Below are 13,622 nucleotides of genomic sequence, written 5' to 3'. Positions count from 1 at the left end.
GTGAGGTGAGTGAGGCTGAGAGACTTCAGAGAAGTGTGACTAGCCCAAGGTCACCCAGCAGCTGCATGTGGAGGAGCGGGGAATCGAACCCAGTTCACCAGATTACGAGTCCACTGCTCTTAACCACCGCTATACTACACTGGCTTTTTTTTTTTTACTTTCTTTTACTGATGTTTTGCTTTTTTGTCAACCACTTAGAGGTTTCATCGCTATCAGGTGGTATATGAATTTTGTCGCATAAATAAACTGATGAAACTAAATGCTTAGCCAAAATGCAGATAAAATAACAAATTATTACTTGTACCCCACTCATCTGACTGTGTGTATTTCTACAAGGGAGTGGCCTTGTTTTTCTTTTCCCTGAAGGCTCTGCTTCTGTTCCCTTTAGCATCAAAGAACCATCCTTCTCTAAGGAAGTATCGTTAGCTGCCTGCAACTCTGACTGCAGCTGTGATGCAAGCCATTGGGATCCTGTTTGTGGAAGCAACGGCGTCACCTACATGAGCGCGTGTTTAGCTGGCTGCAAAGCATCCGTGGGAAGTGGAAAAGATATGGTAAACGCAGATATCTGTTTGTGTGTGGAGACCTTTTAACCACCCCCCGAAATAAATTCAGACAAGACTCAAATTTTAGGTTTGGTTTTTGGCAGAAGTTAGGCCACAACTTTATTGATTACAATCAAGTGAGTGGTTGCATAGGCTCTGGTTCGACTAGCTCCCTGCACCCTCGCAGGCAGCGCTGACCCTGGGCACCAACCATAGGTGAGCCTCGGGTGAACACCTGGGACAGTGGCAAGCAGGAGCCCTGCTAGGCCTCCACCCAGATGTCCCCTGGACTCAGGCTCCGGGCACAACCCCTCACAGGGAAGACCAACCATGAGTCCGTGGATTCCTTTATTGCAATACCCAATGCATAGGGATGGCTAGACATCCTGCCACCCCTACCACCTGAACCAGAGCCTACCCGCAACCTTACAAGCTGTGACGATTTGCTATGTGGCAGGCGAAACCCAAGTGGCACCAGCCAATCAGCCAAGTGGGGAAAATCCTGCCATGCCCCTGTCCCAACGACAGGCGACACACAACGGCATAGCAAGGTCATGCATAATCCCTAAATATAGGGAGAGGTGGGCGGGTGTTCCGATGCGCTGGCCCAAAAGAGGAAGCTCAGGGACATGGGCATGGGCTTAAATAGAGGTCCCTCGATCGCTTTGACTGGCATCCCTCTGGCCCAATTGCACCCAGGATCGAGGGACCTCCAATAGGGTGCTGTGGCACCCTACAACACAGTTCCCACCCACAACACAGGGTCTGGTTGCCAGGTCACACCGCAACACGTGCCCTCTTGTTAGGGAGGACCCGATTTGTAGGTTTGCTTCTTAAGAGATTCATGCGTTTGTAGGATTGTATAGAGTTGGAAGGGACGCCAAGTGTCATTTGGCCCAACTTCCTGCAACGCAGAAATCACAGCTAGAGACTCCATGACAGATGGCCATCCAACCTCAGCTTAAAACCTTCCAATGAAAGAGAGTCCGCCACCTTCTGAGGTGCCGTCCATTTGAATGCTAAACAGCTCTTGCTGTCAGGAGGTTCTTCCTAAAGTTTGGTCGGAATCTCCTTTCTTGTAATTTGAATCCTTTGGTTTGGGTCCTACCCTCTGGCAACCCTGCTGACTTGCACCATAGTGAGGGTCACTCGGTCTGGCATGAGTCCTCATGCCAGAGTGCTAGACCAAAGAAAGGGATATCTTGGAATGCATGCAAACAGAAGCTGGGATTGGCTTCTGTGATTCCAGGATGCCCTGCTTAAAACAGGTCAGTTGGCAGATATGCTGTATAGTTCTCTCTATTTTGGCTCTGGAATATGTCAAGTAGATAGACTGCAGAGGGTTCGGGACATCTTGTACCAACTGTTTTGCCCACAGGGGGAAATCCACAGGGGGCGGAATGTGAAAAAACGCAAGACACCTTGATAATGACGCACGCCCTCTTCTCTCTTGCAGGTATTTCACAACTGCAGCTGTGTGGGAGTTTCAGGTCCTGGAAATCTATCTGCAGTTTTGGGTCAATGCCCAAGGGATAGTTGTACTAAAAACTTCCCTTATTTCTTAGTTTTGACATTCTTATTTGCATTTGGTTTTTCCTTGGGAGGAACTCCAACATACATGATTATGTTCAGGTGAGCACATTTTTTAAAAAAACTTCCCCAGTTTGTCTCCATAAAGATCTGGGGCAGGTCAGCTCCGCAGCAGAGTTCATTGAATCCGCTGTATTTCAGCGCTTGCTTTTGCAGAATGCCCCTGGATTGCAAAAAAAGGTGCCATTTTCTGCTTGAAATAAAACATTTTTTTTTGTAGCCAATGTTGGCGGGGCGGGGGGGGCGGGGGGCGGGTTGCATCACCAAAAATCTGAATGCTTGCATCTGAAATCTAAGACAAAATATAGCTACCTTTTTCTAAAGGCATTTACAATCAGGACTCCAAAAATCTTCTACAAAACTAGCAGGGCCCTAAGGTTCATATTCAAAGGCGCTCTTTAGAGCATAGGATTGAATTGCTGTGGAGCGCATCTTCTTCTGACATGCACAACCGGTTGCAAGCCTCCCCCTCCCAACTGCCCGCTTGCTCGCCTCTTGCCCCCTGTGTGCTCACAAGAAGTTTTTGCCTGCTTGCCTGCCTCCTGCCCCCACCGCATGCTTCTCCTACCTGTCTGCCTGCCTTTCTCTCCCCAGCTGCCCTGGCACAGACATGCTTGGAAATGGCACCAATAGTTAAGAGGCAAGCCAGGAAAATAGGGCAGTGTCCAGCCGGGGCAGGGGTGGCTGCCCAAGGGAGGGGGGGGGATTGCAGAAAATATGTGGGGCAGGCCTAAATATTTTATTGAAGTCACCAGGGCCCCATAGAGTTGGCGCCTATTGCTTTTGGATCCTCTCCTGCAGGTGTATGGAGGCTAGCGACATGAGACAGGGCCTTTTCAGTGGTGGCTCCCAGCAAAGAGGCCCACTTTGGCATCTTTTCTGGGCAGTGGACAGAATTTCAAGCCTTGGAATTATTTTAACATCTCTTATTTGCTACTGCTGGTGGTGCTATTCTTCAGTCTGGGTCCACGAATGCTGGTTGTCATCGTGTTGCTTAGGCCTGTGGTGGGGCTTCCTATTGCTTTTTTCGATGTTTTAAGCTGCCGATTTGCTCTGTTTTTTTTTTTAATGTTTACTTATATTCGAGTACGTATATTGGGTGTTTTGGTCATTTTTAGTTGTGTTCTCTGAGGCTCTGGCACAAGGCAATGGCTAAATTTCTCTCTGTGTGAGGGCTTCCATTGCACTTGGCCTGGAAAGTGTGGTTAGTGTGGAATGTTGCAGTGTGCATGTTACAGCTCAGCTCTCAAGAGATTTACAGTGCCTGCCACTTTGCTACTGGGCAAAATTCTAGACCAGCTGCTGCTTTGTTACTGGGACGAAATCAAGATGTTACTACTAATGTATAAAGACATCGAGAGCTTGGAACGAATGTGCTAGAAGGATTGACTTATCCCACATATGTCTCTTAAAGCACTTTGATTTGTGGAATTAGCACTTTTACAAGTGCCACATAATGTATGTTCCAAACTCGGGAGGAATCTGTTTGCAATTTCATCATAAATCTTTCTTCTCAAAGCTGTAGATTTTATCTAAATTTTGATAATTTCATTACGCAGACTGGTTTTTTAAAAGTGTTTTATTTTATAATAAAATAATATAATAATTATTTTATAATTTATAATAAAAATATTATTACTATTAAATAGTGGGTAGCCAACACAGCGATTCTTCAAGAAGCTCTTCATTCAGAAGCCAGAACAGAACTGAACTACCTATGTACCAAACATAATTCAAAGTTCCCTCCTAAAGTTCCCTCCTAAATCAACAGTCAAGGACCTGAGGGAAAACTATATACACTAATACATAACAGTTACCATTTTGTGTAACTCACGTAGAGATTTCTTTAATTAAGCATTAAATAAATTTGCTAAATAAATGCTTGGAACAAAACAACAACAGCATTATCAAAATAATTTGTGTGGATTTTCAAATTCTGCACATTTGGATCAATCCACATTTGTGCCCCTTTAATTCCAGTGGATTGATTGGTTTCCAACAAGAGACGTGTAAGTCTTGCCATTGAAAATTTGCAGCTCAAGTTAGTTAACGCTCTGCAGCATGCACAACCCATATCCTTTTGAGCCACTACGGTCCGTTTATTTCAGTGTTTCTGGACTGCAGCCATTGTAACAAAGTGATTGATTGATGTCGAAGGGAATTTTTAAATTTCTGCATCCTGTTTTCCCCCAGATCGGTTTCTCCAGAATTAAAATCCCTTGCTGTCGGCTTTGAAGCTTTCTGTGGAAGGACACTTGGTAAATGTTTCTTCTCTTTCCTTTCGTTTGAAGATCAGAAACATAGGAAGGAACACAGGGAGCTGCCTTCTACGTTGGTCAATATGCCTCAGTATTGCCTGCACTGACTGGCAGCTGCTCTCCAGGGCTTCAGGCAGGGGTCCGACGTCCTACAATAGAATGCTTCTTGGAAGGCTAATTCCTGGGGGGGGGGAACGCTGTGGGTGCCAGGCAAGGCCTCTGAAGGCACAAAGGCACCCATGGGAGGTGACCACGATGGCAACCACTGCTTTAAACAGGCTTCCAGGTAGTGCACTCTAAAATTAAGGGCAAAGGCGACACAAAGTCTGTAGAGCAGTGGTGAAGGAGTGGGGTCCCCCCTCGCCACAGTTTTTCCATATATACAGCGGTACCTTGGTTCTCAAACGCCTTGGTGCTCAAACAACTTGGAACCCAAACACTGCAATCCCAGAAGTAAGTGTTCCGGTTTGCAAACTTTTTCCAGAAGCCGAGCATGCTCCGTTTTGAGTGTTACACTTTCGATTTGGGTGCCACACTTCCGTTTTGAGCGTTACACTGAGGTCTGTCTGTTTTTGCTATTTATTTTGCGTTTTTGCGGCTCTTTCTTTTGTTTTTGTGACTGTGTGGAACCCAGTTCAGCTACTGATTGATTGATTGATTGTGTAACTGCAGCACACAGATTGTGTGACTGCAACTACGTGGTGCCTCGCAAGATGAGTTTAATTCGTTCCACGAGTCAATTCGTTTTGCAAAAAATTCGTCTTGCAAATCGCGGTTTCCCATAGGAATGCATTCAAATTTCTTTTTTTGCCCATAGGAACACATTAATTAAATTTCAATGCATTCCTATGGGAAACTGTGATTCGCAAGACGATTTTTTTGCAAAACGAATTCATCTTGCGAGTCACCATCAGATCACCATCAGATCGCAAAACTTATTCGTCTTGCGAAAAATTCATCTTGCAGGGCATTCGTCTTGCGAGGTACCACTGTAAATTGTTTATTGCTTTCATTTTATGGTCTTGTTAGATAGTAAAATTCATGTTAAATGGCTGTTTTGGGGGTTGTTTTTAAAAGTCTGGAACGGATTAATCCCTTTTGCATTACTTTCTATGGGAAAGCACGCCTTGGTTTTGGAAGGCTTTGGTTTTGGAACGGACTTCCGGAACGGATTAAGTTTGAGAACCAAGGTACCACTGTATCACTCTGATATCAAAGATTCCTTCTTCTCTTCCAAGGCAGCCTCTGTGGTCTCTACCCCCCTCATTTTTATTTATTTTTTAAAAATGGAAATGCTGGGAATTGAGTCTCAAGACTTTCTGCATGCAAAGTTCTACCATGAAGCCATGGCTGTTTTCTGACTCACGCTGCAAAAAAATCATGTTGTCAAGATCGAGCCAGGCTCATGTCATGGTTGGTGGTTCTTCTTTTCAGGCGGACTTCCTGCACCTCTTTATTTTGGAGCTTTGATCGACACAACCTGCTTGAAATGGGGCGTGAAAAGCTGTGGCGAATCGGGGTCTTGCAGAGCGTACAGTACAGAGATGTTCAGGTGAGTCTCAGTGGGAGCTGAGAATTCCCTCTCCGATTTCATGTAAGCATTCTCAGCTTGAGAAAACCGAGAGGGAATTTCTGCTCCTTTCTCAAGGGGAGAGGAAACTCCTATGGCATTTGCGTGTGGAGACCCTTTAACTTAGGCCTAGAAATTAATTCAGACATGACTCATATTTTTGGTTTGGTTTTTGGCAGAATTTAGGCTACAACATACCGGTAGCTGACAATTTTTCCCTTTTCTCGCGAGGAAGCCTTTTCAGCATAAGGGAACTTGACAGCTATGGGCCACAACTTTATTGATTACAAATCAAATGAGTGGTTGCATAGGCTCTGGTTCCAAAAGCTACCTAGGGTAGCGCTGACTCAGGGCGCACCATGAGTCAGCATCCAGGTCCACACCTGGGATGGGGAACCTAATTACCGCCAGGCCCTGATTCCCCCATGTGTGCCCAGAACTCTGGAGAGGGCACACCCCACTTGGGGGAATACCAACCAGAAGTCCAATGGAATCCTTTAAGAGGAATACCTGTGGATAGGGTGGTAAGGGATCATTCTACCCCTATCAGCATGAAGCAGAGCTTTTCCGCCAAGCTTACAAGTTGTGAAAATTTGCTACGCAGCAGGTGAAACCCAAATGGGAACAGCCAATCAGCCAAGTGGGGAAAATTCCTGCCATGCCCCTGCAACAACGGCAGACGACACACGACAGCATAGCAAGGTCAAGCGAAAGCCCTAAAAGAGGGAGAGGTGGGCGGGTGTTCCGAAGCACAGTTCCGGAGAAGAAGACCTCAATGGACACGTGCAGCATTTAAATAATGGTCCATCTGACTCCTTTGATTGGCATGCCCTCAGCCCAATTGCACCCCGTCAGATGGACCACCAATAGGGTGTTGTGGCTGCTCCAATTGTCCCTGCCCCAACACCTAGACCAGGGGTCCCCAAACTAAGATCTGGGGGCTGGATGCGGCCCCATTGTCTTCTAAATCCGGCCCGCGGACGGCCCGGGAATCAGCATGTTTTTACATGAGTAGAATGTGTCCTTTTATTTAAAATGCATCTCTGGGTTATTTGTGGGGCATAGGAATTCGTTCATCCCCCCCAAAAAAAATATAGTCTGCCCCCCCCACAAGGTCTGAGAGACAGTGAAAAAGTTTGCTGACCCCTGACCTAGACCTAGTTGTTGGATCCCACCGCAACATGTGCCCTTTCTTGCAGGGAGGACCCAATTTGTTTGAGATTTGAGGGTTGGCTCATCTTATTAATATGCAAGGCAGTTGAAGCTAGTTTTCATCCCTGTTTCTAAACCTCTTAAATGGGCTCAATCATACTTCTCCCAGCCTTTCGAAAGAATGAAGCTTCAAAAAACAAAACACTTTTTTCTCATTTATTTATTGGGATAATATATTAAGATGCTGCCTTTCATACAACTTAACAATGCAGAGAACAAAAATCCTCATTTTATCCTCAGAAACCCTGTGAGGAAGGATAGGCTGTGAGTGAGCAGCAGGTAAAGGTGACTCAATGAGCTTCATGGCCCTAGCCCCCACCTGGCTAAATGGCTTGTTTTGTTCTTCCTTAAGTTCTGTTGCACTGAGCTGTTCTGTCTACCCTACTCCTAGGAACGTCTATGTGGGATTCCTTCTCTCGATAAGAGGTGCAACCTTCCTCCTGTACATCGTCCTCTGCGTTTTAATTGCAAAGCGATTCAGACAAGGCGGGGAAGAGGCAACGGCAACCCCAAACTGCGAGCTGTCTGCCGCCAAGTTGCCAGTGCCCGAACTGAACAAAGGAGAGACCTCTTGCGTAGAGGCGTCCGTCAACGGCGACACCCGCTTGTGAGAAAGGAAAGCTGGTTTGGATCGTTGCACGAGGAATGGCTGCTGTTTGGGCAATCCATAGCATGAGCAGTTCCTCACCCAGGCCAAAGCCCTATCCGGCGGTCAGAGCTCGATACATACAACCCTGCTCAGATCATTGGAAACTGCACCAATCGCCCGCAGGCAACGACATCAGTTATTTGTAGCAGGTCACGTGGCAAGAGCACCAATCACCTAGAAGAGGGGCGGGAGCAAGAGAGAACTGAATGGCTGGTGCTCTTGCCGATCATCCACCCAAGACTGCGATGCAGCTGCTTGCCTGTGCTTTGTAACGTCAGGAAACCTTAAGTGCGGCACCTGTTTACATGTGAAGTTCCTCATGCAGCAGAGCACTATGGAAGCTGGAAAGGAGGCTGCGAGTTTTAAAATACAGAAGAGAGACTAATATAAAACATTTGCTTATGAACAAAGGGAGCTCGCTTGTACCATGTGGGACCACTGGTCCATCTGGCTCAGTACTGTCTGCGCTGACTGCCAGCAGCTCTCCAGGGTTTCAAGGCAGGCGATGTTCCCAGCCCTACGTGGAGGTGCCGGGAATTGAACGTGGAACATTCTTCATGCTCCGCCACTGAGATACCGCCCTTCCTTGTACAGTCCTCAGCAGAGTTGGAGTGTAACGCCCCCTCCCCCCAAACCTATATAGGGAAAGCTATATTTATCTTGTTAAGCTAAAAAAGCTGGTGGGTAGGATTGCGTGACCCTGTATTTGGGGGGAATTTTCCTCCCTACTCACAAGTGCTCATTGAAAGTCCACAAACCAGTTCCCTGTTATCTCCGAGCAACCTCTGCATGCGTGGGGTTCCTCTTTTTAACTTTGCCACTGGGGCGAAAACTCCTTGCACTACCTGTTGCCGTTTATAGCATGGATTATCTGTGCAAATCGGTCTCTTGGCTTGACTCTCCAACCGCAGAAGTTTGATGCTTTTCTTTTCTTTTCGCTTTTTGGAAGGGAAGCAATTTCCTGCCACATTCAAAGCATTCTCCAGAGATCAAGCAGCCGTCATTCAGCCTCATTACAATGATGGGAAATGGGGCTTCGTAAGCCGTATTATAGTGACCCACTGGAAAAGCAGCTGCTTCTGTCAAGAAACACCTCCTTTTCCTGGCAAATTACCACCATGTGCTAAAAGCTCTGCAAATAGACCAGCTTCCAAAAACAAGAAGGTCTATCATACAGATAGATGCTTTTTACTTCTTGTTATGGGGCCGGGGTGGGGGGCAGGAAGCCCTCTTCCCTTTGCGAAAACAGTGAGCCAGATAATGACAGGAACACCCCCTTGAAGCCACAAGAGAGAATGTCTCTTAGCTTTAACGGAGAGTGGGTTTTGCTCACATGGCAAATGCTTAGAAATGGGTTTCAAGTATTATCTCTCATGCAGTTACTCGGTTTGGGGTGGCGTGGGGTGGGGGGGTAGGTGTTACAAACTCCCGGTTCCAATGTGTTTTTCTTTTTAAATACCATTGCCTCCTTCAAGGTGGGAGGCACCATTCTGTCCTGCAAGGATTACTACATTGGACCCACCTGGTCAATTCCACACACACCCAACCCTACCCAGCTAGGTCAGGCATCCCCAACCTTCGGCCCACCAGATGTTTTGGACTACAATTCCCATTTTCCCTGATCACTGGTCCTGCTAGCTAGGGATCATGGGAGTTGTAGGCCAAAACATCTGGAGGGCTGCAGTTTGGGGATGCCTGAGCTAGATCATGCCAGCCACAAAGGTGTTAGAGCTGATTCAGTGTTTATCCTCTCTGTGGAGGTTTCATAGTGAAGTGCAGGAGTGCTAACTTGCCCTCAGAGTTGTGTGTGCCCACCACCGTAATGTGGACATGTGGCGTCACATACACATGCCTCTGCCTTCATGTCTGAGCCCCTCCCTGGAAAAGGGTGCCTCGCTCTCTCTTGGAGGCAGCCCTGCTGCCACTGGGCAGCTTTTCTCATTGACTTTGTGGGTGTCCGGCCCCCACAATTATATTATTGTGGCTGCCGAAGCACCCATGGCTCCTAGAGTTGGCTCCTATGGTGCAGTGTCCACATAGAGCCAAAATACTTTGAAAACGGGTTATTGTGTGGATACCTTCGAGTCCAGGTCTCCACCTCCTTTCGATCCTGCAACTTCTCCACGTGCATAATCACCGCCTCAATCGCTGATCTCTCTACCTGGCCCGTTTCTGTTTATAATACCAACGGCCGTTCTGTTCTTATGCAACCGTGTCACAGTTGACAGCCACTGGCCTAGTTACGCTAACGTCAGAGAGAGACGCTGGACAAAATTGCGTCTGATCACTGAATTATATGTCAAGCATGGGGTATGGATTTCCATGTGCATGATTAACCGTTGTTGGAGATAGAAACTGCTGAGATGCTAGACCTAGGTCCTGTGTTTTTTATATAATGTTTTGGCAGAGTTGGAAAATCTGTGGACCTTCAAATGTGGTTGGACACACACACACACACACACACACACACACACACACACGATACTACTTAGTTAGCCCAAGTCATCACTACTAAAATGAGCTTCCAACCTTCAAACAGAAGACCTCCCTGGGATAGCTCAGTCGGTAGAACATGAGACTTTTAATCTCAGGGTCATGGGTTTAAGTCCTGAATTGGGGCGAAAGATTCCTGTGTTGCAAGAGATCAGACTAGATGACTCTTGCCATCCCTCCCAGCTCTACAATTCTATGGTTCTGGGGCATGACTGCGTCCTTTTTCAAGGCTATGCAGAGCTGCCTTATACGGAGTCACACCAATGGTTCTTCTAGCACAGATAGCAGGGGTGGCAAAGACCACCTGAGTGAGATCCTTATAGCTAAAGGGAACAGGCGTTCAGCCTGGGACCTTGCGTATGCAAAACACATAACTCCTGGGCTTTGTCCCCTCCATCAAGGAGAGACAGGAGGTTGCTAGAGTAATGAGCAGGCTTCCCTTGACTCATCCCACCCAGAATCAAAGCTAAGGACCTGACTATGCACCAGAGAGGACATAGGGATGTTGCCCAAAATGGCAGCCCTCAATTGGAATTTCCACCACAATGGGTATCAACACTTTCCCATGTTCTGACTTCTTCACTTTCGGCATGTTGCTGTCCCCACGCAAGCTGTTATGTGTTCAATAAACAGGAGTGGGGAGCAGGATTGCACCCACTGGCATAAGAACACAAGAAGAGCTTGCTGGATCAGGCCAATGGCCCTTCTAATCCAGCATCCTGTTCTCGCAGTGGCCAAACAGATGCCTGTGGGAATCCCGCAAGCAGGACCCACGCACAATAGCACTCTTCCCCTTCTGTGAAACCTCCTTCGTTTTGCTCCTGCTAAGCAGATGCATTTTATTAAAGAGCAAAATACGCACATGAATAAAAGCCTTTTGGACAATGTGGGAAATGTTGTTTGCATGGGTTTGTTCCAGAAGAATGCATCTTGGGCATGCCTTTGCACTGAGAACAGAGTAAGCTAAAAGCAGATGTAAAAAAGAAAGAAAGCTTATCATCAGGATGTTTCTGGGTTGCTTCACCAGAGAACCAAAACATGGGAGGTTTTTAGTAGGCGGCAGAAATCTTACTCTCTCTGCTGCGGTGTAAGTGCCTTCTCCTCACTGCTGAACTCTGATTTCTCTGATGTCATCTTCTATGTCAAAGAGGCTTTCGGCCCTTTTCTATCAAAGGTGCAATCTTTTCAGAATTTCAGTCCTTGCATTGTTTTGAATTTGGCTTCCCATTGTGTGGTGGCCGAATGTGAGTGTGTGTGTTTCTTTCCACTGAACTTTCTGTCCGGTGCTCTGAGGCCTCCCCAACTGCTCAAGCTTCCTGAGTTGAAAGAGCCCCATGGGAGGAGTCACCTCACCATGACATTATTTCCTGGGCTTTCATCAAAGCATGGGCACCCAGGGAGGCTGCAGAGTGCAGAGCACAAGAAAGAGGCTTTGTAGAATGAAAGGACACCCACAAACACCTCCCAGCCACAAAAAGGCAGCAAGGCAAAGCAAAAAACAAAAAGGTTGCATGCCACCCATGAGACTTACACTGAAATTTTCTCCTCCCTTTGGTAATTTCCTAATGCATTTTTTTTCTTGTTTAATTGATGGGGAACGGTTAGGGAAAAAATACTGTGATTTTTACACTTCACCTTTGCTGAAAAGCTATTGAAAACCAGTGATTTTGCACTCTAGGAGAAGTCTAGAAAGCCATAAAACTAGACTAAAGGAAGGTGGGAGATATGGCTGGCCAGAAATGTGATTTTTTTTTAAAAAAAAAAAATGGCTTATGCCTTTCTCATGCCATATTGCAGCACTCAAGGTAATCGAAAAAATGAGTGTCTCATCAGATGAATGTGTCCTAGCCTAGACATTGCAAATAGTGTTCCTTTGGCCTAGTCAGCCTTAGCCAGAATCCAAAATGGTGACAGCAACTTACCTGTGACCCACCTGATGAAGCCTCACAGCCTACCTGTGCCTCCCGAACCACCAGTTGAAGACTTAAGCCATTGAGGGCATTCAAAGAAATATGATTCAACCATTTTATACCGAGTATAATACTGAACCTCATAATTTGATGCTTTAAAGATGGGTGCGTTCGATTCTGCCTGCTTAATTTTTACTATATACTGTATTTTTCCATGTATAAGACTATATTTTTCCCCTAATTTTTTTAAGTTTAAAATTGGGGGTCGTCTTATACATGGAATGTTGCAATTAATTATTTCTTAATTTGGGGCTCAAAAAAATAGGGGTTGTCTTATACATAGGGGCGTCTGATCCATGGAAAAATACGGGATGTTGTTCTTTTAATATTTTCCTCACACAGTGCTTGGCAAACATTCGTTGGGAGGCAGTTTATAAACACTTGAATAAATAAAAGAAACAGAGCGGGAGGAGATGCCTCCTTAAATCTGCTGGACTGTGCTGGTAACGGTAAGAACATGGAGCGAGATTTATAAGCCTGGAATCCATCCAGGACAAAACACAACAAATATTGGAACCAAGTCATATTTATCTAGGGACCGTTGCAAGGAGGAACATGCAATCATTCAATAAGGAACAGGAGGTCATGTTCCCAACTCAATGTATCCAACTCCTCTGCCTACTGCCTGTCTTGACCTCCTCCCACCTTTCCCCAGGTTTCTTTTGAGGGCCTCTTCAAATTGTCCTTCTCAGCAGGACCCCCACACACACACTTGTCCCTTCTCTCTGACCCTGTTCCCCCTCTCAGGGGAAGACTTTGGTAAGATGGCACCTTGAGTGAGGACAAAATTTGACGTGTACACGCACACATAATATTTCTTATTTTCACAATAATACATTTTGGTACAGTTGCTGTTTAAATGGATCTTCTCGGCAGGTACTACTTTTGATGTTGTTGTTTAGTCATTTAGTCGTGTCCGACTCTTCGTGACCCCATGGACCAGAGCGCGCCAGGCACTCCTGTCTTCCACTGCCTCCCGCAGTTTGGTCAAACTCATGTTCGTAGCTTCGACAACACTCTCCAACCATCTCATCCTCAGTCGTCCCCTTCTCCTTGTGCCCTCAATCTTTCCCAACAACAGGCTACTGAAGAAGAGTGGAGGACAAGTACATGTGGTGGTACTACTACTACTACTACTAATAATAATAATAATAATATTTTGGTGCCCCTTGGCTCGACTCCCTGTAAGGAAACCATTTGCACTGCCCTGGATCCAGCACTTTCCCTTTCCATCTCCTCCGCCTATAGTCCCTTTCCTTCTACCATTCATTAATTCCTTCTCTTACAGATGCCTTAAGAGCTGTTGTTTTTGCAGGGGTAGGGGATGGTATCAGA

General features: G+C 46.3%; 1 protein-coding gene across 5 annotated transcripts in view; it reads left to right on the top strand.

Annotated features, from left to right (window-relative positions):
• The window catches only part of LOC118091072 (solute carrier organic anion transporter family member 1C1-like), a 34,857-nt gene extending 21,721 nt beyond the window's left edge, over positions 1-13,136 (top strand). For 2 of the 5 annotated variants that reach the window (XM_060279156.1, XM_060279157.1), the window contains exons 11-15: positions 389-554; positions 2,002-2,177; positions 4,329-4,393; positions 5,828-5,945; positions 7,567-12,083. In XM_060279156.1, coding sequence (XP_060135139.1) covers positions 389-554; positions 2,002-2,177; positions 4,329-4,393; positions 5,828-5,945; positions 7,567-7,786 — 745 coding nt within the window. In that variant the 3' untranslated portion in view covers positions 7,787-12,083. Of the gene's footprint in view, positions 1-388; positions 555-2,001; positions 2,178-4,328; positions 4,394-5,827; positions 5,946-7,566 lie in introns of all 5 variants that reach the window. The other 3 variants (XM_060279160.1, XM_060279158.1, XM_060279155.1) reach the window with 3 other exon arrangements.
• The last annotated feature ends 486 nt before the right edge of the window (positions 13,137-13,622 follow it).

Source organism: Zootoca vivipara, chromosome 10 (assembly GCF_963506605.1).
Source record: "Zootoca vivipara chromosome 10, rZooViv1.1, whole genome shotgun sequence".
NCBI lineage: Eukaryota > Metazoa > Chordata > Lepidosauria > Squamata > Lacertidae > Zootoca > Zootoca vivipara.
Note: the sequence above shows the minus strand (reverse complement) of the source record. Positions and strands in the feature narration are given on the sequence as shown.